Genomic DNA, 27,466 nt, shown 5'->3' with positions numbered 1-27,466 from the left:
GCAGGCAGTATCACACAGGATAGGATTAGATACACAGCTCAGCAGGCGGTATCACACAAGATAGGATTAGATACAGTGCCTGGGCAGTCAGTATCACACAGGATAGGATTAGATACACAGCTCAGCAGACAGTATCACACAGGATAGGATTAGATACACAGCTCAGCAGACAGTATCACACAGGATAGGATTAGATACACAGCTCAGCAGACAGTATCACACAGGATAGGATTAGATACACAGCTCAGCAGAGAATATCACACAGGATAGGATTAGATACACAGCTCAGCAGAGAATATCACACAGGATAGGATTAGATACACAGCTCAGCAGAGAGTATCACACAGGGCAGGATTAGATACACAGCTCAGCAGACAGTATCACACAGGATAGGATTAGATACACAGCTCAGCAGACAGTATCACACAGGATAGGATTAGATACACAGCTCAGCAGACATTATCACACAGGATAGGATTAGATACACAGCTCAGCAGACGGTATCACACAGGATAGGATTAGATACACAGCTCAGCAGACAGTATCACACAGGATAGGATTAGATACACAGCTCAGCAGACAGTATCACACAGGATAGGATTAGATACACAGCTCAGCAGACAGTATCACACAGGATAGGATTAGATACACAGCTCAGCAGAGAATATCACACAGGATAGGATTAGATACACAGCTCAGCAGAGAATATCACACAGGATAGGATTAGATACAGAGCTCAGCAGAGAGTATCACACAGGGCAGGATTAGATACACAGCTCAGCAGACAGTATCACACAGGATAGGATTAGATACACAGCTCAGCAGACAGTATCACACAGGATAGGATTAGATACACAGCTCAGCAGACATTATCACACAGGATAGGATTAGATACACAGCTCAGCAGACGGTATCACACAGGATAGGATTAGATACACAGCTCAGCAGACAGTATCACACAGGATAGGATTAGATACACAGCTCAGCAGAGAATATCACACAGGATAGGATTAGATACACAGCTCAGCAGAGAGTATCACACAGGGCTGGATTAGATACACAGCTCAGCAGACAGTATCACACAGGATAGGATTAGATACACAGCTCAGCAGACAGTATCACACAGGATAGGATTAGATACACAGCTCAGCAGACATTATCACACAGGATAGGATTAGATACACAGCTCAGCAGACGGTATCACACAGGATAGGATTAGATACACAGCTCAGCAGGCGGTATCACACATGATAGGATTAGATACACAGCTCAGCAGACAGTATCACACAGGATAGGATTAGATACATAGCTCAGCAGACAGTATCACACAGGATAGGATTAGATACACAGCTCAGCAGACAGTATCACACAGGATAGGATTAGATACACAGCTCAGCAGACAGTATAACACAGGATAGGATTAGATACACAGCTCAGCAGGCAGTATCACACAGGATAGGATTAGATACACAGCTCAGCAGACAGTATCACACAGGATAGGATTAGATACACAGCTCAGCAGACAGTATCACACAGGATAGGATTAGATACACAGCTCAGCAGACAGTATCACACAGGATAGGATTAGATACACAGCTCAGCAGGCAGTATCACACAGGATAGGATTAGATACACGGCTCAGCAGACAGTATCACACAGGATAGGATTAGATACACAGCTCAGCAGACGGTATCACACATGATAGGATTAGATACACAGCTCAGCAGACGGTATCACACATGATAGGATTAGATACACAGCTCAGCAGACAGTATCACACAGGATAGGATTAGATACACAGCTCAGCAGACAGTATCACACAGGATAGGATTAGATACACAGCTCAGCAGACGGTATCACACATGATAGGATTAGATACACAGCTCAGCAGACGGTATCACACATGATATGATTAGATACACAGCTCAGCAGACAGTATCACACATGATAGTCTTAGATACACAGCTCAGCAGACGGTATCACACATGATAGGATTAGATACACAGCTCAGCAGGCAGTATCACACAGGATAGGATTAGATACACAGCTCAGCAGACAGTATCACACAGGATAGGATTAGATACACAGCTCGGCAGACGGTATCACACATGATAGGATTAGATACACAGCTCAGCAGACAGTATCACACATGATAGTCTTAGATACACAGCTCAGCAGACGGTATCACACATGATAGGATTAGATACAGTGCTTCGGCAGACAGTATCACACAGGATAGGATTAGATACACAGCTCAGCAGGCGGTATCACACATGATAGGATTAGATACACAGCTCAGCAGGCAGTATCACACAGGATAGGATTAGATACACAGCTCAGCAGACAGTATCACACAGGATAGGATTAGATACACAGCTCAGCAGACAGTATCACACAGGATAGGATTAGATACACAGCTCAGCAGACATTATCACACAGGATAGGATTAGATACACAGCTCTGCAGACGGTATCACACAGGATAGGATTAGATACACAGCTCAGCAGACAGTATCACACAGGATAGGATTAGATACACAGCTCAGCAGAGAATATCACACAGGATAGGATTAGATACACAGCTCAGCAGAGAGTATCACACAGGGCAGGATTAGATACACAGCTCAGCAGACATTATCACACAGGATAGGATTAGATACACAGCTCAGCAGACGGTATCACACAGGATAGGATTAGATACACAGCTCAGCAGACAGTATCACACAGGATAGGATTAGATACACAGCTCAGCAGAGAATATCACACAGGATAGGATTAGATACACAGCTCAGCAGAGAGTATCACACAGGATAGGATTAGATACACAGCTCAGCAGGCAGTATCACACAGGGCAGGATTAGATACACAGCTCAGCAGACAGTATCACACAGGATAGGATTAGATACACAGCTCAGCAGACAGTATCACACAGGATAGGATTAGATACACAGCTCAGCAGACATTATCACACAGGATAGGATTAGATACACAGCTCAGCAGACGGTATCACACAGGATAGGATTAGATACACAGCTCAGCAGACAGTATCACACAGGATAGGATTAGATACACAGCTCAGCAGAGAATATCACACAGGATAGGATTAGATACACAGCTCAGCAGAGAGTATCACACAGGGCAGGATTAGATACACAGCTCAGCAGACAGTATCACACAGGATAGGATTAGATACACAGCTCAGCAGACAGTATCACACAGGATAGGATTAGATACACAGCTCAGCAGACATTATCACACAGGATAGGATTAGATACACAGCTCAGCAGACGGTATCACACAGGATAGGATTAGATACACAGCTCAGCAGGCGGTATCACACATGATAGGATTAGATACACAGCTCAGCAGACAGTATCACACAGGATAGGATTAGATACATAGCTCAGCAGACTGTATCACACAGGATAGGATTAGATACACAGCTCAGCAGACAGTATCACACAGGATAGGATTAGATACACAGCTCAGCAGACAGTATAACACAGGATAGGATTAGATACACAGCTCAGCAGGCAGTATCACACAGGATAGGATTAGATACACAGCTCAGCAGACAGTATCACACAGGATAGGATTAGATACACAGCTCAGCAGACAGTATCACACAGGATAGGATTAGATACACAGCTCAGCAGACAGTATCACACAGGATAGGATTAGATACACAGCTCAGCAGGCAGTATCACACAGGATAGGATTAGATACACGGCTCAGCAGACAGTATCACACAGGATAGGATTAGATACACAGCTCAGCAGACGGTATCACACATGATAGGATTAGATACACAGCTCAGCAGACGGTATCACACATGATAGGATTAGATACACAGCTCAGCAGACAGTATCACACAGGATAAGATTAGATACACAGCTCAGCAGACAGTATCACACAGGATAGGATTAGATACACAGCTCAGCAGACGGTATCACACATGATAGGATTAGATACACAGCTCAGCAGACGGTATCACACATGATAGGATAAGATACACAGCTCAGAAGACGGTATCACACATGATATGATTAGATACACAGCTCTGCAGACAGTATCACACATGATAGTCTTAGATACACAGCTCAGCAGACGGTATCACACATGATAGGATTAGATACACAGCTCAGCAGGCAGTATCACACAGGATAGGATTAGATACACAGCTCAGCAGACAGTATCACACAGGATAGGATTAGATACACAGCTCGTCAGACGGTATCACACATGATAGGATTAGATACACAGCTCAGCAGACAGTATCACACATGATAGTCTTAGATACACAGCTCAGCAGACAGTATCACACATGATAGTCTTAGATACACAGCTCAGCAGACGGTATCACACATGATAGGATTAGATACAGTGCTTCGGCAGACAGTATCACACAGGATAGGATTAGATACACAGCTCAGCAGGCGGTATCACACATGATAGGATTAGATACACAGCTCAGCAGGCAGTATCACACAGGATAGGATTAGATACACAGCTCAGCAGACAGTATCACACAGGATAGGATTAGATACACAGCTCGGCAGACGGTATCACACATGCTAGGATTAGATACACAGCTCAGCAGACAGTATCACACAGGATAGGATTAGATACAGTGCTTTGGCAGGCAGTATCACACAGGATAGGATTAGATACACAGCTCAGCAGGCGGTATCACACAAGATAGGATTAGATACAGTGCCTGGGCAGTCAGTATCACACAGGATAGGATTAGATACACAGCTCAGCAGACAGTATCACACAGGATAGGATTAGATACACAGCTCAGCAGACAGTATCACACAGGATAGGATTAGATACACAGCTCAGCAGACAGTATCACACAGGACAGGATTAGATACACAGCTCAGCAGGCAGTATCACACAGGATAGGATTAGATACACAGCTCAGCAGGCAGTATCACACAGGATAGGATTAGATACACAGCTCAGCAGGCGGTATCACACATGATAGGATTAGATACAGTGCCTGGGCAGGAAGTATCACACATGATAGGATTAGATACAGTGCCTGGGCAGGAAGTATCACACAAGACAACTCTTTTGCTTTCTTTGGTTTTATTTAATTGCACAATGGATCAGAGAAGAGATGGAGGGATAGTAAGAGGTGCAGAGTGATTTTCGGGTGGTGCGGGGGGTTTGCTGGGTGCGATCTCTGTAAAACATAAACAGGGCAGAGGTCAGAGGTCGTTGGTCCCGGGAGCAGCCGCTGTTCACACAGTCAATATTGGCAGAAGCTATTTACTCAGATTCACTTATGTCAGGAGCAGCAGGGTTATTAGTGAGAAGGGGCGCAGCAGCCCCGGCCGGATTATCAGATATTCTGGATTATCAGACGGTTATGAAGAATCATACAGAACATTTACTTGAGGGGCCTTCATTTGGGGCCTTTTCATTCCACTTCACCGCATAGTCTGGTTTTCTCCCTCACCCCCTTGAATTAGGGGCTCATTCTCTACTCCCCTTTTTACTAGCATCCTAAAGACAGTTCCAGCTGGGCCCTCTGTCCAGGGGCCCCAAAGCTCTAGATAGGGCCATCCTATTAGTAAAAATGTACTCTCATCATTGGTTCTCCCTACGTCTGATCTTCTATATGTTGAGCCGCCGTACACCTCCACAGCTCATCCTCCTGCCTCATAGACACACACGCACCCTCGGTTCAGCCGAGCATGCATGTGCTTGTAATGGCAGAAGAGACAGACACCTCCCTGAGAAGAAAGGATCGGACCTTGAAAGTCTACTTGCCTGATCCTTCATTAACCCAACATTATCTGCTGAAAGTCCCCCGTATACATTAGAGAGTCGCCTGGACCCACTAAAATTCAGTGAATTCAGCCACAATAAGGAATTATCTATGGGAGGCCTTTAGTCCTTGACAGAAGCAGGTTCTGGATTGTCAGACTGTGAACGATCAGATGCTACTTACCGAAAATCATTTGGGGATACATTCCTCTGTGAAGGAGATTGGAAAAAGGACATAATAAGATGAAACATCAAAACGGATCCCCCAAAATCTCATAGCTGTTCATACATTCTCATATTATAATCCTATACATTCCCGTAATATAATCCTGTACATTCCCATATTATAATCCTATGCATTCCCATAATATAATCCTATACATTCCTATATTATAATCCTATACATTCCCATATTATAATCCTATACATTCCCATAATATAATCCTATACATTCCCATAATATAATCCTATACATTCCTATATTATAATCCTATACATTCCCATATTATAATCCTATACATTCCCATATTATAATCCTATACATTCTCATATTATAATCCTATACATTCCCGTAATATAATCCTGTACATTCCCATATTATAATCCTATGCATTCCCATAATATAATCCTATACATTCCTATATTATAATCCTATACATTCCCATATTATAATCCTATACATTCCCATATTATAATCCTATACATTCTCATATTATAATCCTATACATTCCCGTAATATAATCCTGTACATTCCTATATTATAATCCTATACATTCTCAGATTATAATCCTATACATTCTCATATTATAATCCTATACATTCCCGTAATATAATCCTATACATTCCCATATTATAATCCTATACATTCACATAATATAATCCTATACATTCCCATATTACAATCCCATACATTCCCATATCATAATCCTATACATTCCCATATTATAATCCTATATATTCCTATATTACAATCCTATGCATTCCCATATTATAATCCTATACATTCCCAGAATATAATCCTATAGATTTCTATATTATAATCCTATACATTCCCATATTACAATCCTATATATTCCTATATTATAATCCTAAATATTCCCATATTATAATCCTAAATATTCCCATATTATAATCCTATACATTCCCATATTATAATCCTATACATTCCCATATTATAATCCTATACATTCTCATATTATAATCCTATACATTCCCGTAATATAATCCCGTACATTCCTATATTACAATCCTATACATTCACATATTACAATCCTATACATTCCCATATAATCCTATACATTCCCATATAATCCTATACATTCCCATATTACAATCCTATACCTTCCATTCCTAAATTTCAATCCTATATGTTCCCATACTACAGTCCCATATCCTCTATATTCCTATGTATAACGGTATTCCCCAGTTCCAGCCCCACAATCACCCCTCCCCCACCTACTTACCTCCTTTACTGAATATCGTCATATCGCTGAGGCCCATATGGTGCATGTAATCCATAAATTTAGCTTTTACTTCTTCTGGCAGATTAATTTCTCTCCCTGAGGAAGGAGAACCATTAAAACCAGTTACACCACAGCAGCACATCCGCCATTCCCACTATTGGTGTGCCAGGTTTATACCCAGGGATGGCACTCGGCAAGGCGGGTGCGGGGAGGTCCAGGAGATATCTTAAAGGGGATGTTGGTTAAGAAATTCCCCTTTTAGGCTGAGTGACCCGGGCAGAGGGCAGCTCTGGAAGACTCGTCCATACCAGGGGCGTAGCTATAGGGGAAGCGGCTGCTTTGGGGCCCTGACCCAGAAGGGGCCCATCCAGGAGGAGGAGGACTAAAGGATTTAGTCAGGGCCCCCTCATACAGTATAGACAGTGTAGAAAACGGATGGAGCAGCTGCCGACCCCGGTCTGAGAGAGCGATCATTACTAGCCACAGGACTGGGGGCGGCATGAAAAGGAAGGGAATGCGAAAAAATTACTGTGGGATGGGGCCCCATTCAAAAATTTGCTGTGGGGCCCAGTCATTTCTAGCTACGCCACTGGTCCATACGTCACGTGAACCGCCGTTTGATTTCAATGGACAACATGTAATGCTTTAGCTTCCCTGTGGTGGCGCTGCAGGGAAATCGAACACCCGCCAAAATGGTCCGTAAGCCGATCGCTGGAAGTTCTAACAATGGAAGTCATATTTTTTTTAATGGGGGGAACGTCAACCCCTTTGACCAGTGCTGTGTGTCTCTTACCGTGCAGATTGATGGTTATACAGGTGCCTCCTGGATGGGTGGTCTTCCTAAATTCCATAGCATGTGACTCGTAATTCGTGTGGACGATGGTGAGTTCATTATCTCCTTCCGCTGTGTGGAAATGATGGGATTGAATGCAGACACCAGTATGTACCAGCACCAGTCACACCAGTCACACCAGTCCCAGCAAGAGCCTGGACAGCCATGGCCGGGTATGTGGTTGTCCACCAAGCCCCCACTAATAGGAAATAAATTGGGACGTGGACAAAGGACCAGGTTTCCGTCCAGCAGTCGTGGTTTCGGCCATATTTCTGCTGCTAGTGGGCCCAGTCAACATAGTGTTAAATTCCCCTCGAAGCCTCTATGTATGCAGTGCCTCTAATTAAAGGGCCAGTCCAGTCTTAAAGATTAATTCTGCAACTTTATAACATACTGACCAGACTTGTGTTTGTAGTGCCCGGGGGCGAGGGTCTCCATAATGGCATCCATCTGCATGCAGCCCTCAGGTCTAAGGAAGAATGAGGAAATAAACAAGAAACAATGTATCCGAGGATCGTCAGCGCTTTCTTATACTCACCACCAAGACCACGGCAGACACTTACCCCTTGAAAGCAATGCTGGTCTTCACAGTGTCGCCATGCAAGGTGTAAACCATGATAGGACGGGTCATGTGAGCTTTCATTTGTTCAAACATGGGGCAGTTGGATGCCGCCATCAATGCGTACCACCTACCCATAAACTGCGGAGAGAGCAAAAATATATGAAGCAAGGAGGCAGTATTATAGTAGTTATATCCCTGTACATAGGAGGCAGTATTATAGTAGTTATATTCTTGTACATAGGAGGCAGTATTATAGTAGTTATATTCTTGTACATAGGAAGCAGTATTATAGTAGTTATATCCCTGTACATAGGAGGTAGTATTATAGTAGTTATATTATTGTACATAGGAGGCAGTATTATAGTAGTTATATTCTTGTACATAGGAGGCAGTATTATAGTAGTTATATTCTAGTACATAGGAGCAGTATTATAGTAGTTATATTCTTGTACATAGGAGGCAGTATTATAGTAGTTATATTCTAGTACATAGGAGCAGTATTATAGTAGTTATATTCTTGTACATAGGAGGCAGTATTATAGTAGTTATATTTATGTACATATGAGCAGTATTATAGTAGTTATATTCTTGTACATAGGAGCAGTATTATAGTAGTTATATTCTTGTACATAGGAGGCAGTATTATAGTAGTTATATTCTTGTACATAGGAGCAGTATTATAGTAGTTATATTCTTGTACATAGGAGCAGTATTATAGTAGTTATATTCTTGTACATAGGAGCAGTATTATAGTAGTTATATTCTTGTACATAGGAGCAGTATTATAGTAGTTATATTCTTGTACATAGGAGCAGTATTATAGTAGTTATATTCTTGTACATAGGAGCAGTATTATAGTAGTTATATTCCTGTACATAGGAGGCAGTATTATAGTAGTTATATTCTTGTACATAGGAGCAGTATTATAGTAGTTATATTCTTGTACATAGGAGGCAGTATTATAGTAGTTATATTCTTGTACATAGGAGCAGTATTATAGTAGTTATATTCTTGTACATAGAAGGCAGTATTATAGTAGTTATATTCTTGTACATAGGAGCAGTATTATAGTAGTTATATTCTTGTACATAGGAGCAGTATTATAGCAGTTATATTCTTGTACATAGGAGGCAGTATTATTGTAGTTATATTCTTGTACATAAGAGGCAGTATTATAGTAGTTATATTCTTGTACATAGGAGCAGTATTATAGTAGTTATATTCTTGTACATAGGAGCAGTATTATAGTAGTTATATTCTTGTACATAGGAGGCAGTATTATAGTAGTTATATTCTTGTACATAGGAGCAGTATTATAGTAGTTATATTCCTGTACATAGGAGGCAGTATTATAGTAGTTATATTCTTGTACATAGGAGCAGTATTATAGTAGTTATATTCTTGTACATAGGAGGCAGTAATATAGTAGTTATATTCTAGTACATAGGAGCAGTATTATAGTAGTTATATTCTTGTACATAGGAGCAGTATTATAGTAGTTATATTCTTGTACATAGGAGCAGTATTATAGTAGTTATATTCTTGTACATAGGAGGCAGTATTATAGTAGTTATATTCTTGTACATAGGAGCAGTATTATAGTAGTTATATTCTTGTACATAGGAGCAGTATTATAGTAGTTATATTCTTGTACATAGGAGCAGTATTATAGTAGTTATATTCTTGTACATAGGAGCAGTATTATAGTAGTTATATTCTTGTACATAGGAGCAGTATTATAGTAGTTATATTCTTGTACATAGGGGCAGTATTATAGTAGATATATTCTTGTACATAGGAGGCAGTATTATAGTAGTTATATTCTTGTACATAGGAGGCAGTATTATAGTAGTTATATTCTTGTACATAGGAGGCAGTATTATAGTAGTTATATTCTTGTACATAGGAGGCAGTATTATAGCAGTTATATTCTTGTACATAGGAGCAGTATTATAGTAGTTATATTCTTGTACATAGGAGCAGTATTATAGTAGTTATATTCTTGTACATAGGAGCAGTATTATAGTAGTTATATTCTTGTACATAGGAGGCAGTATTATAGTAGTTATATTCTTGTACATAGGGAACAGTATTATAGTAGTTATATTCTTGTACATAGGGAACAGTATTATAGTAGTTATATTCTTGTACATAGGAGCAGTATTATAGTAGTTATAATCTTGTACATAGGAGCAGTAGTATAGTAGTTATATTCTTGTACATAGGAGCAGTATTATAGTAGTTATAATCTTGTACATAGGAGCAGTATTATAGTAGTTATATTCTTGTACATAGGAGCAGTATTATAGTAGTTATATTCTTGTACATAGGAGCAGTATTATAGTAATTATATCCTTGTACATAGGAGGCAGTATTATAGTAGTTATATTCTTGTATATAGGAGGCAGTATTATAGTAGTTATATTCTTGTACATAGGAGCAGTATTATAGTAGTTATATTCTTGTACATAGGAGCAGTATTATAGTAGTTATATTCTTGTACATAGGAGCAGTATTATAGTAGATATATTCTTGTACATAGGAGGCAGTATTATAGTAGTTATATTCTTGTACATAGGAGCAGTATTATAGTAGTTATATTCTTGTACATAGGAGCAGTATTATAGTAGTTATATTCTTGTACATAGGAGCAGTATTATAGTAGTTATATTCTTGTACATAGGAGCAGTATTATAGTAGTTATATTCTTGTACATAGGAGCAGTATTATAGTAGTTATATTCTTGTATATAGGAGCAGTATTATAGTAGTTATATCCTTGTACATAGGAGGCAGTATTATAGTAGTTATATTCTTGTACATAGGAGCAGTATTATAGTAGTTATATTCTTGTACATAGGAGCAGTATTATAGAAGTTATATTCCTGTACATAGGAGCAGTATTATAGTAGTTATATTCTTGTACATAGGAGCAGTATTATAGTAGTTATATTCTTGTACATAGGAGCAGTATTATTCTTTTGAGTGCTAGCATAATAAGATATCCAGCATAGCTTTTCATGGTAATAGGAGTAGTAGAATGGTTACCAATCAGAGGATTTTTTCATTTTCTAAAGGTGGAATCTGTTTTTCTAAATTTGTAGAACAAGTTATTAATTTCACTTACTTTGTTTGTGTCAAAATTGTCTTGCACCTTTACATCCCCAGCCTGACACTGGATGAAGAGGAGAAGCAGGATGGATGCTGTAATTTGGAGCATGGTTGCAATTGCGAGGATGGTTTGATGTGAGATATTGATGTCCAGTGTCTGTATTTATACACAGGAGAAGATTGCCGGAGATAAAAAGCCATTGTTGGAGGTAAGTGCATTATGTAAGGGGCGACCTGAAGCCTTCACTTGTGCTAATGAGGGATCAGTTTCCACTGAAGGAGCAGCAGCTGCCAAAAACTCGAGATTAATCCATGATCTGTTATGTTGATCTGTATTCTTCTGCGAGCCTCAGAGCTTTGTGCGTTTTTGCTAGGTTCTGTATTTTAACCTCCTTTTTAGCCCCAATTATAAAGAATATAAGTGACTGTCCTGCTTTGAACGCCGTTTCCTAGACACATGCTAGGTTTCGGGGGCACTATAGTGGGGGCTTACAGAGCTGACAAGAATCTGCCCCACTGCGGATGCAGGTCCTCATTTCATGGGGGGAATCAAGGCCTCTGAGATAGTATCACCGACATCCATCATATGCGGCCTGGTTGGATATGGTTTATTTACTACTTTATCGTATTTCCAGGCTCCTCCTCATTACTGAGGTGTCTCCCCTCGGCCTTTGTACCACATGTGGCATTTGAGAAGCAGAGCTGTTGTTTAAAGCATGGTGGAGGCACAAACGCCCTGGGCTGTTCCTCAAGCTTGCCCTCTGAGACATACGTGAGCAGGCCATATGTCCCGGAGCGGCATACATCGTGCGCACGGGAGCGCACAGCATCATAGATCACAATGATGCTGTGCATGTCGGGCCGCCCACGGGGCTATTGTCCCGCACTCATATGATATTATGAGTGCGGGACAATAGCCCCGCGGGCGGCCCGATGCACACAGCCTCATAGTAACCTATGATGCTGTGCGCTCCCGTGCGTACGATGTATGCCGCTCCGGGACATATGGCCCGCTCACAGACCGTATGTCTCAGAGGGCATACGGTTGTGTGCATGAGCCCGAAGAGTTTGCCATACAAACATCTTATATTCCTAATTTTTCCATCGTCCACCCTCTCCTTGTGCCTTAACATTGTCATTCCGCTGCTCCCCCAGTACTGTGCCCACCAGATACTATCCTACAGAAATAATAGTACCATACAGATAGGACGCCCATAATAATAATAAGAATAATAAAGAATACAATTTATTTATTTAGTGCCACCATCTTCCGCAGCGCTTTACAAATTCATAGGGTTCATGTACGAAACAAAACGAACTGGCTAATATACAACTGAAACACTAGGTGTCAGGGCCCTGCTCGCAAGAGCTTACAATCTATGAGGAATTGGGGGTGACACATCAGGTAGTTGATTGTGATAAGTAGGATTTGAGCCATTATTGAACTGACAGGAGTGGTGCCGGCCGATCTGCTTCGGGTTTGGGACTAATAGAGGATAGAGCTCAGGCCAGAGGAGTTGGTGGGGGGAGGTTTAGGTGGGGAATAGTCAGTTTAGGTAGCTTGATAAGCCTGCCTGAAAAGATGGGTTTTTAAGGCACGTTTGAAGGTGGAGAACTAATTATGGAGGTTATTAGTCTTAGGTCGCTAAAAGAACGGAGAGCAGGAGTAGGGTGGTAGATGGAGATGAGGGAGGAGATGTATGGAGGTGCAGCACTATGGAGAGCAGGAGTAGGGAGGTAGATGGAGATAAGGGAGGAGATGTATGGAGATGGAGCACTGTGGAGAGCACGAGTAGGGTGGTAGATGGAGATGAGGGAGGAGATGTATGGAGATGCAGCACTGTGGAGAGCAGGAGTAGGGTGGTAGATGGAGGTGAGGGAGGAGATGTATGGAGGTGCGGCACTGTGGAGAGCAGGAGTAGGGTGGTAGATGGAGATGAGGGAGGAGATGTATGGAGGTGCAGCACTGTGGAGAGCAGGAGTAGGGTGGTAGATGGAGATGAGGGAGGAGATGTATGGAGGTGCAGCACTGTGGAGAGCAGGAGTAGGGTGGTAGATGGAGATGAGGGAGGAGATGTATGGAGATGGAGCACTGTGGAGAGCAGGAGTAGGGTGGTAGATGGAGATGAGGGAGGAGATGTATGGAGGTGCAGCACTGTGGAGAGCAGGAGTAGGGTGGTAGATGGAGATAAGGGAGGAGATGTATGGAGATGCGGCACTGTGGAGAGCACGAGTAGGGTGGTAGATGGAGATGAGGGAGGAGATGTATGGAGGTGCAGCACTGTGGAGAGCAGGAGTAGGGTGGTAGATGGAGATCACGGAGGAGATGTATGGAGGTGCAGCACTGTGGAGAGCACGAGTAGGGTGGTAGACAGAGATGAGGGAGGAGATGTATGGAGATGCGGCACTGTGGAGAGCACGAGTAGGGTGGTAGATGGAGATGAGGGAGGAGATGTATGGAGGTGCAGCACTGTGGAGAGCACGAGTAGGGTGGCAGATGGAGATGAGGAGGAGATATATTGAGGTGCAGCACTGTGGAGAGCAGGAGTAGGGTGGTAGATGGAGGTGAGGGAGGAGATGTATGGAGGTGCAGCACTGTGGAGAGCAGGAGTAGGGTGGTAGACAGAGATGAGGGAGGAGATGTATGGAGGTGCAGCACTGTGGAGAGCAGGAGTAGGGTGGTAGATGGAGGTGAGGAGGAGATGTATGGAGATGCAGCACTGTGGAGAGCACGAGTAGGGTGGTAGATGGAGATGAGGGAGGAGATGTATGGAGGTGCAGCACTGTGGAGAGCAGGAGTACGGTGGTAGATGGAGATGAGGGAGGAGATGTATGGAGGTGCAGCACTGTGGAGAGCACGAGTAGGGTGGTAGATGGAGATGAGGGAGGAGATGTATGGAGGTGCAGCACTGTGGAGAGCACGAGTAGGGTGGTAGATGGGGATGAGGGAGAAGATGTATGGAGGTGCAGCACTGTGGAGAGCACGAGTAGGGTGGTAGATGGAGATGAGGGAGGAGATGTATGGAGGAGCAGCACTGTGGAGAGCAGGAGTAGGGTGGTAGATGGTGATGAGGGAGGAGATGTATGGAGGTGCAGCGCTGTGGAGAGCAGGGGTAGGGTGGTAGATGGAAATGAGGGAGGAGATGTATGGAGATGCAGCACTGTGGAGAGCAGGAGTAGTGTGATAGATGGAGATGAGGGAGGAGATGTATGGAGGTGCAGCACTGTGGAGAGCACGAGTAGGGTGGTAGATGGAGATGAGGGAGGAGATGTATGGAGATGCAGCACTGTGGAGAGCAGGAGTAGGGTGGTAGGTGGAGATGAGGGAGGAGATGTATGGAGGTGCAGCACTGTGGAGAGCAGGAGTAGGGTGGTAGATGGTAATGAGGGAGGAGATGTATGGAGGTGCAGCACTGTGGAGAGCAGGAGTAGTGTGATAGATGGAGATGAGGGAGGAGATGTATGGAGGTGCAGCACTGTGGAGAGCACGAGTAGGGTGGTAGATGGTGATGAGGGAGGAGATGTATGGAGATGCAGCACTGTGGAGAGCAGGAGTACGGTGGTAGATGGAGATGAGGGAGGAGATGTATGGAGGTGCAGCACTGTGGAGAGCAGGAGTAGGGTGGTAGATGGAGATGAGGGAGGAGATGTATGGAGGTGCAGCACTGTGGAGAGCAGGAGTAGGGTGGTAGATGGTAATGAGGGAGGAGATGTATGGAGGTGCAGCACTGTGGAGAGCACGAGTAGGGTGGTAGATGGAGATGAGGGAGGAGATGTATGGAGGTGCAGCACTGTGGAGAGCAGGAGTAGGGTGGTAGATGGTAATGAGGGAGGAGATGTATGGAGGTGCAGCACTGTGGAGAGCACGAGTAGGGTGGTAGATGGAGATGAGGGAGGAGATGTATGGAGGTGCAGCACTGTGGAGAGCAGGAGTAGGGTGGTAGATGGTAATGAGGGAGGAGATGTATGGAGGTGCAGCACTGTGGAGAGCACGAGTAGGGTGGTAGATGGAGATGAGGGAGGAGATGTATGGAGGTGCAGCACTGTGGAGAGCAGGAGTAGTGTGATAGATGGAGATGAGGGAGGAGATGTATGGAGGTGCAGCACTGTGGAGAGCTTTGTGGGTGAGAAGTTTGAACTGTATTCTGTGGTGGACGGGCAACCAGTGAAGTGACTGGCACAGACTAGTAGCATCTGTGTAGCGGTTGGATGGATAGATGAGCCTGGCTGCAGCATTTAGGACAGACTGAAGAGGGGAGAGTTTAGCGTGAAGGAGACCGATTAGTAATGCGTTGCAGCAGTCAAGACGTGAATGAATCAAGGCAACAACAAGAGTTTTTGCCGTTTCCACCGTAAGAAAAGGGCGGATTCTGGCGATGCACTTGAGGTGCAGACGACAAGAGCGTGTAAGTGATTGAATATGGAGAACAAAGGAAAGATCAGAGTCAAATGTGGCCCCAAGACAGCGGGCATGTTGCACAGGATTATGAATTCTTCAAAGTAAAAAACATTAATGCTTATGAAAACGTGTAGAAATCGGAGTCTCACTTCCTTCTGGGATTCGCGTCCCCACCTTTCCCTTGGTTGAACTTGATGGACGTTTGTCTTTTTTCAATCGTATTAATTATGTAACTATGTAACTAATAGTGCTGCAGACCGAAATTGAAATATCAAGTTTAGGTGAGTTAGTAGATAGAGGAAAGACAAGAAGTTCAGTTTTTGAGAGGTTCAGTTTTAGATACAGAGAGGACATGATAGAGTAATAGTAAAGTCGCATCAATCATAATTCTTTCCCAGATCCTCATTAGTAATAGTGCAACCAATATGAATAATGCTCCCCAAGAGTGCCCTCCATATTGCGTTCACTAATAATAATGCCCCCCAAAGTACCTCCAGTATAATGCTCCTTTACTGCTCTCAGTAGTAAAAATGCCCCCACAGTGCCCCCAGTAGTCATAAAGCCCCTCTGTAAGACATCCCTATAGAGTCCTGAGTACTAATAAGGCCCCTGTAAAGGGTCCCCAGCAGTTATAATTCCCCCTATAGTGCTACCGGTAGTTAAAATGCCCCCTAAAGTGCTTCCAGTAGGTATAATGCCCTTGTAAAGTCCCCAGTAGTCATAATATGCCCCCACTAGTTATTTGCCACCTGTATTGCCCCCAGTAGTTATAATGTTCCTCTGTAGTATCCCAGTAGTTATAATGCCCCCTGTAGTGCCTCTAGTAGTTATAATGCCCCCTGTAGTGCCTCTAGTAGTTATAATGCCCCCAGTAGTGCCTCTAGTAGTTATAATGCCCCCTGTAGTGCCTCTAGTAGTTATAATGCCCCCAGTAGTGCCTTTAGTAGTTATAATGTCCCCAGTAGTGCCTCCAGTAGTTATAATGCCCCCAGTAGTGCCTCCAGTAGTTATAATGCCCCAGTAGTTATGCCATCTGTAGTGCCCCCAGTATTTATAATGCCCCCTGTAGTGCCTTCAGTAGTTATAATGCCGTCTGTAGTGCCCCCAGTATTTATAATGCCCCCTGTAGTGCCTTCAGTAGTTATAATGCCGTCTGTAGTGCCCCCAGTATTTATAATGTCCTCTGTAGTGCCTCCAGTAGTTATAATGCCCCAATATTTATAATGCCCCTAGTAGTGCTTCAGTAGTTATAATGCCCCCAGTAGTTATAATGCTTTGTACCACCAGTAGTTATAATACCGCCTGTATTGGCTCCTGTACAGGGCCGGACTAGCCTGCCGGGATACCGGGAAATTTCCCGGTAGGCCGGCAGGCCTGAGTGCCGCAAGGCCGCGGCCCTGGTGACAAGTGGGGGCGGCCGGCGGCAGGGCACAGCAGCAGGAGATGAGCGCTTCCATTGTGGAAGCGCTCATCTCCATAGTCATCTGTATCGCTGGTCTTCAGGATGGCGATACAGATGTCTATGCTGCGGCAGGGGAGGGAGAGGTGTGTCCCCTCCTGTTCCTCTGATAGGCTGCCGGCCTAGTGCTGGCAGCCTACCAGAGGCCGGTGCAGGCGGCGCGATGACGTCAGCGAGGGACACAGGCCGAAAGAGGCCTGCATCGCATCGCTGGAGGTAAGTATAAGTGTTTTTTATTTTATTTATATAGGTACAATATATACTGGCACATGATAAGGGGGGACTACTGGGCTGGCACATGATAAGGGGGGACTACTGGGCTGGCATATGATAAGGGGGGACTACTGGGCTGGCACATGATAAGGGGGGACTACTGGGCTGGCACATGATAAGGGGGGACTACTGGGCTGGCACATGATAAGGGGGGACTACTGGGCTGGCACATGATAAGGGGGCTACTGGCACATAAGGGGGGCTACTGGCACATGATGGGGGCTACTGGCACATAAGGGTGCTATTGACCCATAAGGGGGACTACTGGCACATGATAAGGGGGACTACTGGCACATGATAAGGGGGGCTACTGGCACATGATAAGGGGGGCTACTGGCACATGATAAGGGGGGCTACTGGCACATGATAAGGGGGGCTACTGGCACATAAGGGGGCTATTGGCACATAAGGGGGACTACTGGCACATGATAAGGGGGACTACTGGCACATGATAAGGGGGGCTACTGGCACATGATAAGGGGGGCTACTGGCACATAAGGTGCGGCTACTGGCACATAAGGTGCGGCTACTGGCACATAAGGGGACTACTGGCACATGATGGGGGGACTACTGGCACATGATAAGGGGGGCTATTGCCACATGATAAGGGGGACTACTGGCACATGATAAGGGGGGCTACTGGCACATGATAAGGGGGGCTACTGGCACATGATAAGGGGGACTACTGGCACATGATAAGGGGGACTACTGGCACATGATAAGGGGGGCTACTGGCACATGATAAGGGGGGCTACTGGCACATAAGGGGCGGCTACTGGCACATAAGGGGACTACTGGCACATGATGGGGGGACTACTGGCACATGATAAGGGGGGCTACTGGCACATGATAAGGGGGGCTATTGCCACATGATAAGGGGGGCTACTGGCACATGATAAGGGAGGCTACTGGCACATAAGGGGGGCGGCTCCTGGCACATAAGGGGGGCGGCTACTGGCACATAAGGTGGGCGGCTACTGGCACATAAGGGGGGCGGCTACTGGCACATGATAAGGGGCGGCTACTGGCACATAAGGGGGGGGCTACTGGCACATGATAGGGGGGCACTCTGGCTACTGGCACATGATATGGGGGGGCTCTGGCTACTGGCACATGATGGTGGGGGGGCTCTTATTACTGGCACATGATTGGGGGCATCTGAGGGGGCACAGCTTACTGGCACATGATTGGGGGCATCTATTGGGGCACTTATTACTGGCAGATTATTGGGTGGCACTATAGGGGCATCTACTGAGGCTAAAAAGAAGGGGTATTTTATATGGGGGGCTCTGTATAGGGGCATTTTATACTGGGACACATTATGGTGGGTACTATGGGGAAGGGGGGGAGCACTATGGGGTCATCTACGGGGGCACTGAGAAGGGGTATTTTATATTGGCACATTATGGGAACATTAGCTCAACTGGGGGCATTACAAAGGGGTATGTTTTGCACATTATAAGGAGAATTATTACTACTGGGGGGCATTATGGTGGGTTTTATTACTCCCCCATGGTATGACCCCCTAGTAGCAGCACCAGCCTCTCCCTGCTCTGCGACCCCACTGCCCCTTCTCCAAATCCTTATTATGAAATCTTTCTCATTAGGATAAAGCACAACATCAGCTCCGCCGAGCCCCCGGCCAAAGTGCGGAAGTGGCGTCCGAGATCCCCAAGGGTCAAGCCAAGTAACTGTTTTCATGTGAAATATGTTTATGTTTGTAGTTGATCTTTATTATTGATTTTACATTGCAGATTTATTTATTTTTTGCAGCATATGGGTGAGATTTTATAAATATTTGTATTATTTGGTCGAAAGGCTCATTGGGGGGGATTGTAACAGGACTTCCGTAGAATATCTAAAATAGCTGGTCAAGTAAAATGTTGCATGCAACAATCATTAAATAGGTGGCCAACAAAAAAGGGGCGGGTCAAGGGGCGTGGTAAAACACTGTCTGAGCATGCTGAGAGTTGTAGTTTTGCAACAGTTGGAGGCATCCTGGTTGGGAAAACACTGTGATAATATGAACAATGGGGGTTCTACAAAAGAGCTATCGTGGGGAAAAGTTCATATTCGTGTTTACACACGTGTTTTAAAATGAATGCTTTCTCCTTTTATAAACAAGTAAATAATGATGCAACGCTGTGGGGCTGGTGTGCAACTTTTTCCAGGGCTGGTTTTTATCCCCAGTCTGGCCCTGCTCCTGTAGTGCGTCCAGTAGTTATAATGCCCCCAGTAGTTATAATGCTTTGTACCACCAGTAGTTATAATACCCCCTGTAGTGCCTCCTGTAGTGCGTCCAGTAGTTACAATGCCCCCAGTAGTTATAATGCTGCCTGTAGTGTCCTCAGTAGTTATAATAACCTCTGTAGTGCCTCCAGTAGTTATAATGCCCTCAGTAGTTATATTGCTGTCTGTAGTGCCCTCAGTAGTTATAATGCCCTCTGTAGTGCCTCCAGTAGTTATAATGCCCTCTGTAGTGCCTCCAGTAGTTATAATGCCCTCAGTAGTTATATTGCTATCTGTAGTGCCCCCAGTAGTTATAATGCCCTCAGTAGTTATATTGCTGTCTGTAGTGCCCTCAGTAGTTATAATGCCCTCAGTAGTTATAGTGCTGTCTGTAGTGCCCTCAGTAGTTATAATGCTTTGTACCCCCAGTAGTTATAATACCCCCTGTAGTGCCTCCTGTAGTGCGTCCAGTAGTTACAATGCCCCCAGTAGTTATAATGCTGCCTGTAGTGTCCTCAGTAGTTATAATAACCTCTGTAGTGCCCCCAGTAGTTATAATGCTGCCTGTAGTGTCCTCAGTAGTTATAATAACCTCTGTAGTGCCCCCAGTAGTTATAATGCCCTCAGTAGTTATATTGCTGTCTGTGGTGCCCTCAGTAGTTATAATGCCCTCTGTAGTGCCTCCAGTAGTTATAATGCCCTCAGTAGTTATAATGCCCTCTGTAGTGCCTCCAGTAGTTATAATGCCCTCAGTAGTTATAATGCCCTCTGTAGTGCCTCCAGTAGTTATAATGCCCTCAGTAGTTATAATGCCCTCTGTAGTGCCTCCAGTAGTTATAATGCCCTCAGTAGTTATAATGCCCTCTGTAGTGCCTCCAGTAGTTATAATGCCCTCAGTAGTTATAATGCCCTCTGTAGTGCCTCCAGTAGTTATAATGCGATCTTGTAGCTCTTCAGTATTTATAGTGCTCTCAATAGTAATGAGTAATGCCATAAGCCTATGAGGATGAACGGCAGGGACGGGAGCCATCGACCCCTGTTCCCTACTGCAGTATTCAAATGTGGGGTCCAGGAACAATGATGGTCATTATGGGTGGCCATGGGCCCCTTAGGAGTCTCGGGCCCGGGCGGCCACCCAAAACACCCTTTGATAATCCACCTTTGCAAAAAGATGATACAGGAGGTAGATCTCAGACTCCATTGCTGTCTGTGGTATTAGCTTGATAATTGGGTCTAATTTCTTAATATTTTCTATATTTTTAGAGTTCAGGGAGATTATTTTGGCGCCTGGGAACATGGATAATAAACTGTAGGATGGTACCCGGAGTTCCTGTTGCGGTGCGGTATTATGGCTGGCGCCAGTGTGCCGCCTGTGGTCTCCTATAATCCTAAAGCTGCAGCTCTGCAGATAAGAGGAGGACATGGGGGTGCCTGCGACCAGTGAATGGAACAGGCCATAGGTGTATGATAGGGTCACGTCCTCAAGGCTCCAGTGCAGATTGTATTACAACCTCCCCATTAAATCCTGTTCACATTATCCTTCTTATCAGGTTCTGGTTCTTCCAGCTTCTTATCTGAGGAGGTAGAACAACTTGGCAGCTTCCCCCTGCTCTTAGTGATAACACCTGATACCCCTGAGGTTACAAGGAGGCTACCTCAGGTCATGGGTCAGCCATATAACATACTGGATGATGGGTCCGTATTGAAATAATGCATAGCAGCACAGAGTACTTCAGGAGAAGGACATGCTGATCATGTGGAGATCCATGACCTGTCCACTCATGCGGATTGGCCATAGACCTTACAGGGAAATTTCCCGGTGGGCCGATGCCCAGGGGGGCGCCTGGGCCCCTCTCACGGCCAGTGAAAGTTTTTGGGGATGTATTTTTGTGATCGCCTGTGGTATTTGTATAATGTGCCGCAATATGGTATTGCTGACCTTGCCTTGCATCAATTTGGACATGACTACAAAACGGGGCCACTTTTAGTATTTTTTTCCCCAGGGCCACTTTAAGCTCCCAGTCCGCCCCTGGGTCTGCTGCTTGCCATTTCTGACTTTGCAATCTTCGGGACATACTGATTTCTGAAGGCAGCAGGTACAGACGTCGTTCTCATGCCCCCAGCGCTGCGCTGGTAAGAGGTGGACATCATGCGTGTCCCGAGCGCCGGCGTCATAATGTACAAGAGGAGGCGGCTGTGGGGAATCATGCAGTTTATTGTGTGCAGACATGTACAGACATTACAGTAGCGTGCTAACTCCAGCTATATCATAGACGCCATCTAGTGGAGACATGAAGGTACTGACTCTTCTCTCTGGGAGGAAAAAAGAGAATTGTACAAGAATTAGAAAACCGCCATCTGTGTGATCAGTGTCCAGAGTCGGTGGTCCTGCAGAACTGACTGATACTGGAAAATATTCATAATTTCCCCTCTAACTGCCCGCGTAGACTGCGCTATACTGGGGTCTTATAGTCTCCATTCATGGGGTCTGCAGTACTCACCTCTTACACTTCTGACATGCAGCTATCTGTGAGGAGAAAACAGAAGAATATTTAAGAGCAGGCAGCAGCGGGGAATCGTATAGAGGGCGAGCTGTCGTTGGGGTGATATATTGGTTATTATGGGGCCATACTGGCTGTGAAGGAGCATTGAAACAGTTGTGGGGATATAAGGGTTGTCATGGGGGCACTGTGGCTATGGAGGGGCACTACCACTGCCATGAGGACATAGTAGTTGTCATGGGTGCATGCTGGTTTTAAAAGAGTACCAATAGTAATATGGAGGCAAAGTAGTTGTCATGGGGGCAAACGCTGCAAAGGGACGATGAATTCGCTATGGGGATATGGTAGTTGTCATGGGGACATGCTACTTGTAAAAGGACAGCAAAATGACTACAGAGACATATTGAAGACATTTGCTGTGAATGACATTGAACTTTGGGACGAGCTGTTATTGAGACATAGTGGTTGTCATAGGGACACACTTGGCTGTGAAGGCGCACTGTTGCTGCTGTGGGGACATAGTGGTTGTCATAGGGACACACTTGGCTGTTAAGGCGCACTGTTGCTGCTGTGGGGACATAGTGGTTGTCATGGGGGCACACTGTCTGTGAAGACGCACTGGCACTGCTATGGGCTCAAAGTAGTTTTTATAATGGGAGAGCACTGGCTTTGAAACTGCACAGTCGCTGATATGGGCACATAGTTGTTGTCATGGGGGCACACTGGATGTGAAGGCGCGCTGGCCATGAACTTTTTGGACATTGTGGTTGTCATAAGGGGCGCTCTGGCACACCCTAACTGTTATGGGAACATAGTTGTTGTCATGGGGGCACACTGGCTGTGGAGATGCACTGTAGCTGCTGTGGGCTCATAGTGCATGGGGCACTGGCTTAGGAGAGGCTTCTGTGGGCAAATAATGGTTGTCATGGGGCTCTTCTTCTAAGGACATACATAATGCTTGTCATGGGGACACTGCAGCTATTACTCTAGGACTGCCAGCGCCCAGCCTGTCACTGCTCAGTGGTCACGTCGGGTGCCCTGCGCAGGCGCCCGTGTACTGCCGGCTGTGTGCCCTAGCCCCTCTCTATCCTATATTACCAGTCTGAGGCAGAATGAGGATGTTGTCGTCGGTCAGTCCTTGTTCCTTAGCGAATTTCTGGAATTTATCCAGGAGGTCGGCACTCAGGGTCTTGCTTCTTCCTGTAAGACAGGGTGAGAGGCGTTCACATGGCGGGACGATCGGACAGACGAGTGCGGCGATCTCAGGGGGGGGCACTTACCAAACAGAGACACAATGGTGTTGACCTCGTTGCCTTTGGTCTTGATGGTGTGCATCAGGGTGTATTCGTCGTAGTTGGACTCCACCACGCGGATGACGTGGTTGCTGCCGTAGCCTTGGAGGAGGAAGCAGTTTGAGCCCTCATTATTTCTATGGCGAACTGTCCATGGCCCTTTTTAGATATTACATTTTAACCTGTAGTTATTTCTGGAGATAAGCGGCGCCCTGTGTGTGTCCTGCAGCCGCTTATCTCCCCTGTGGGGGAATCAAGGCTATTCCTATGAGAGGAAAGTAAAACGGGGCTGAAATTAAGAGATCAGATGATTTGGAGGGAAGCGTTCCCCTTTATTCCCGGTGACAGTATGGTTTCTACATTGCAGTAGCTCGTGGCTCGTCCCCCCTGCAACGTGGTGTGACTTACGTGGACTCTTGGACAGGAAGCGTCCGGGCTCTTCCGTCTTGATGTAGGTCATGCTCTTCTTTTCACATTGGTCCAGCCTGGAATATTTCATTAATAAGGCTTAATCTGAAAGTCGGCTGACAACCCCAGTTACAACCATAATGTCGGCCAATATGGGTTGTCATCCAGCTTTCCCAGGGACAGATAGGAATAAGAAACGGATGATATTCAGTGACCGTAAACCCACCACCCGCTCCCCCCAGCTCTAAGCTGCGCCTCACTTGGGAAAGGTGGCGACGACGTCGAGGTTCCCATCAGCAGTGGCGGTGATGACGGTCGTACACATCTTAAGCTGTTGCTTCTTGGACTGGAACCAGTTGGAGTTGGAGGCCAGGCCTATGCCGTACCACTTCCCTAGAATCTGAGCAAGGAGGGTCGTTAGTTACACGCAGAAACCTAATGCTAGGGAAAAATGGTGGTGTTACCCCCGGCAACCGGTCAGTGTTGTCTGTTTAAAAAATGTATCCTTGCATGGTTGCCGCGGGCAACATCACTCATATCATTGCATTAGTTATGTATATTGTACTAGGAAAAGTTCTGCAACTTTCTTTTTTCTAGACTGTGTCTTAACATTTTCAAGATCTCTGCTTGCTGTCAGTATATGGGAAGAATTCTTACTTTCATCCTATTCCCGAAACCAACATTTATAACCAGGATAGGTCATAAATGTCTGATCACTGGGGCTCACACCCCTGGGATCTCCCACAGATCACACGATCGTGTGGGGCCCCCTTTCCTCCTTAGTGCACCCCTTTCTGGCAGTGAGGAAGAGCATGCATGGAGTGGCCGCTGCGCATGCACCTAAGCGCATTCTTCTTCGGCAGTCCAGTTGCCAACCAGTAGAGCACATGCCCGGCCGCCCTCCATTCAAACTTCTCCTCACTACTGAGGGGGGGGGGAGGGACGTGAAAAGGAAAGGGGGACATGAAACCCCCGTTCTTCTGATCGGTGGGATTCCAAAATCTGGCCCACCGGCGATCAGACATTTTCACCCATCCTGTGGATAGGTGATAAATGTTGATTCTGGACATATCCCTTTAAGACTTCTAAGGGGTTTGCTGCAATTGTATCCAGACTAGATATAAGTAATATACACAGGCTGATACATTGTAACAAAGTCTGAACAGAAGGGAGATTTGTGCTGCTTGTCTAGACCTGGTACAACTGTAACAAACCTTCAGCTGTGGGAACTATTAGGTCTACAAAGTGTAAACAAGAACATCCCTATGCACTGACAGTAAGCAGAGATCTTGAACACGGTAAGAAATTGAAGCACACGGTTTATCAGAAAAGTGCTGATATTCCGATTAGGTTTCCCTGCAGTCCTATGTAAATCCTACATTGCCAAATAGTAAACTCGGCTCTGCTATATCTGCATGTATATAGCAGTACTGAAGTAGCCCTTGTGCAGTAAGAGATTGTGACTCACCTTGTCCTCCTGGAAGTCCGGCTGTATGGGCACATCCCCGTAGACACACAGGGCGGACAGGGCGACGAGGGCGAAGCTGAGCACAAGTCCCTTCATGGTCCTAGGTGGTCGTCTTGCGTCTCCTTGTATTGGTGCTTATGCTGGACCCTCCGCGCTTATATAGAGGTTCACCGGACAATCCCACAGCTGGGTGCTGGCCCGGGGGCTGGGGCTGGCAAGTCTTAACATCACCCCCCACGTGCCCCCTGCAGAGAATGTTATGGAATGTGCCCAGTGGGTAGGGGCGGGGGTGTGCAGGGGCAGAAAGGTGTCATCAGTTTTTCTGCCTTTTCCAGCTGCGCAGCACATTGGCTTCATTAGGCCGAATAACAAAGACCCTGCAGGGGCCAAAATCCTGATCCGTGTAAGTGCTGCATATGGGGTTGTGTGCTGCATGTGCCTGGGCCGTGCGACACACAAAAAGCCCCCTGTACTGTGGTGACCACCATATACTGCGCAAAGACCCCTCCTCGGGTATACAATTCAAATGACCATCATATAGTGCTGACACAAAGCCCCCGCCTGGGGTATATACCCACAGATCCCCCATAAGGGCTCAATTTTGCGGAACGGGTACGGACCCTTTCATTTCAATGGGGCCGCAAAAGATGCAGACAGCACACCGCGTGGTTCCGTTCCGTGGCCCAGCAAAAAAATGATAGAGCATGCCCTATTGCGGAAAAGAATAGGCATTTTCTATTATTGTTGCAAATTGCTGAACTCACACGGCCAGTATCTGTGTTTTGCACACGGCCACACAGTCGTGTGAATGCGCCCTTACAGTGTGTCCTCCAAAGATCCCCCATAACAGTATCATCCACAGATCCCCCATAAGTGTGTCATCCACAAATCCCCCATAAGTGTGTCGTCCGCAGATCCCCCATAACAGTGTCGTCCGCAGAACCCCCATAACAGTGTGTCGTCCGCAGATCCCCCATAACAGTGTGTCATCCGCAGATCCCCCATAACAGTATCATCTACAGATCCCCCATAAGTGTGTCATCCACAGATCCCCATAACAGTGTGTCGTCCGCAGATCCCCCATAACAGTGTGTCCTCCACAGATCCCCCATAACAGTATCATCTACAGATCCCCTATAACAGTGTCATCCACAGATCCCCCATAACAGTGTGTCGTCCGCAGATCCCCCATAACAGTGTGTCGTCCGCAGATCCCCCATAAAAGTGTGTAGTCCACAGATCCCCCATAAGTGTGTTGTCTGCAGATCCTCCATAACAGTGTCATCCACAGATCCCCCATAACAGTGTCGTCGGCAGATCCCCCATAACAGTGTCGTCGGCAGATCCCCCATAACAGTGTGTCGTCCGCAGAACCCCATAACAGTGTCATCCACAGATGCCCCATAACAGTGTCGTCCGCAGATCCCCCATAACAGTGTGTCATCCGCAGATCCCCCATAACAGTGTGTCGTCCGCAGATCCCCCATAACAGTGTGTCGTCCGCAGAACCCCATAACAGTGTCATCCACAGATCCACCATAACAGTGTGTCGTCCGCAGATCCACCATAACAGTGTGTCGTCCGCAGATCCCCCATAACTGTGTGTCGTCCGCAAATCCCCCATAACAGTGTGTCGTCCGCAGAACCCCATAACAGTGTCATCCACAGATCCACCATAACAGTGTGTCGTCCG

The 27,466-nt window shown here is 45.7% G+C and overlaps 2 protein-coding genes across 2 annotated transcripts; both read right to left on the bottom strand.

The window, feature by feature from the left end:
* Positions 1 to 5,079: 5,079 nt before the first annotated feature.
* Positions 5,080 to 12,124, bottom strand: LOC120977515 (olfactory protein-like). Its single transcript, XM_040405502.1, has 7 exons — positions 11,761 to 12,124; positions 8,636 to 8,772; positions 8,471 to 8,541; positions 8,034 to 8,144; positions 7,241 to 7,336; positions 5,962 to 5,987; positions 5,080 to 5,190 (listed from the first exon to the last, which is right to left on the bottom strand). Exons 1-6 carry the CDS (start codon positions 11,851 to 11,853, stop codon positions 5,968 to 5,970), a joined length of 528 nt encoding a protein of 175 aa, XP_040261436.1. The 5' UTR covers positions 11,854 to 12,124; the 3' UTR covers positions 5,080 to 5,190; positions 5,962 to 5,967.
* Positions 12,125 to 22,299: 10,175 nt separating this feature from the next.
* Positions 22,300 to 25,993, bottom strand: LOC120977143 (lipocalin). Its single transcript, XM_040404919.1, has 7 exons — positions 25,774 to 25,993; positions 24,566 to 24,705; positions 24,306 to 24,382; positions 23,886 to 23,999; positions 23,704 to 23,805; positions 22,606 to 22,631; positions 22,300 to 22,417 (listed from the first exon to the last, which is right to left on the bottom strand). Exons 1-6 carry the CDS (start codon positions 25,867 to 25,869, stop codon positions 22,609 to 22,611), a joined length of 552 nt encoding a protein of 183 aa, XP_040260853.1. The 5' UTR covers positions 25,870 to 25,993; the 3' UTR covers positions 22,300 to 22,417; positions 22,606 to 22,608.
* Between the last annotated feature and the right edge of the window lie 1,473 nt (positions 25,994 to 27,466).

This window comes from Bufo bufo, chromosome 8, assembly GCF_905171765.1.
Source record: "Bufo bufo chromosome 8, aBufBuf1.1, whole genome shotgun sequence".
Lineage (NCBI taxonomy): Eukaryota > Metazoa > Chordata > Amphibia > Anura > Bufonidae > Bufo > Bufo bufo.
This window is presented reverse-complemented; position numbering and strand designations above follow the sequence as displayed.